This window comes from Mandrillus leucophaeus, unplaced genomic scaffold (genome assembly GCF_000951045.1).
Source record: "Mandrillus leucophaeus isolate KB7577 unplaced genomic scaffold, Mleu.le_1.0 Scaffold380, whole genome shotgun sequence".
Classification (NCBI taxonomy): domain Eukaryota; kingdom Metazoa; phylum Chordata; class Mammalia; order Primates; family Cercopithecidae; genus Mandrillus; species Mandrillus leucophaeus.
In genome coordinates this window covers 1165551-1166241 of record NW_012104032.1, presented here as the reverse complement: position 1 = coordinate 1166241, position 691 = coordinate 1165551, and the positions used below count along the sequence as shown (strand labels likewise).

General features: G+C 39.9%; 1 protein-coding gene across 1 annotated transcript in view; it reads right to left on the bottom strand.

Annotated features, from left to right (window-relative positions):
* RNF212B (ring finger protein 212B) overlaps positions 1–691 on the bottom strand; it is a 54750-nt gene that overhangs the window by 17258 nt on the left and 36801 nt on the right. The window contains exon 7 of the mRNA XM_011990713.1: positions 525–567. Within this exon, the coding sequence (XP_011846103.1) occupies positions 525–567 (43 nt within the window). The remainder of the gene's footprint in view (positions 1–524; positions 568–691) is intronic.

The window sequence follows — 691 nt, the reverse complement described above, 5'->3', positions numbered from 1 at the left end:
GTTAGCCAGGATGGTCTCGATCTCCTGACCTCGTGATCCACCCGTCTCGGCCTCCCAAAGTGCTGGGATTACAGGCTTGAGCCACCGCGCCGGGCAAATTCTGCCATTTTCATTTCACTTCCTGAAAGTCAGGGTTGGCTTGTGAAAAGTTGTTAAACAATATGCTAAATGTGAAACGTCAACCCTCACTCTAAACTTTCCCTGTTCAGAGCATGAGATGAAGATTTCATTGGGATTTATAGTGGCTTTCTGATTTTTGGTAGTCCATTGAAGAAGGGAGTTTGAAAGTTGTTGTATACTGTTAATGATGGTCTGCCCATGTCCTGCCTGAAATATCATGATCGTTTATGGATAGTATCTTTAATAAAGCTGGATACAGTTTGGCACAGGAAAAAAAAACAAACCCTAGCTTTAAACTTCTACATAGACCTAAAATTTTATCAGTCCCAATCTGAGCTACAACTAGATATTTCTTTTATCTTCCAACTTTTGCCAACAGTTTTAATGTTGCTGTGTGAGCTTACCTGACCACTTGACTGCTATGCTGGAAACTGGGCCGTGGGGTAACTGAAAGAGAATAAACTACAGAATAAAAAAATTGCCATCAATCGTGCACCTGCCTTGCCTGGCCAATTTGTTGTGCATGATTATCTGGTGATATAATGTTTTCTTTTTTTTTTTTTTTTTTTTT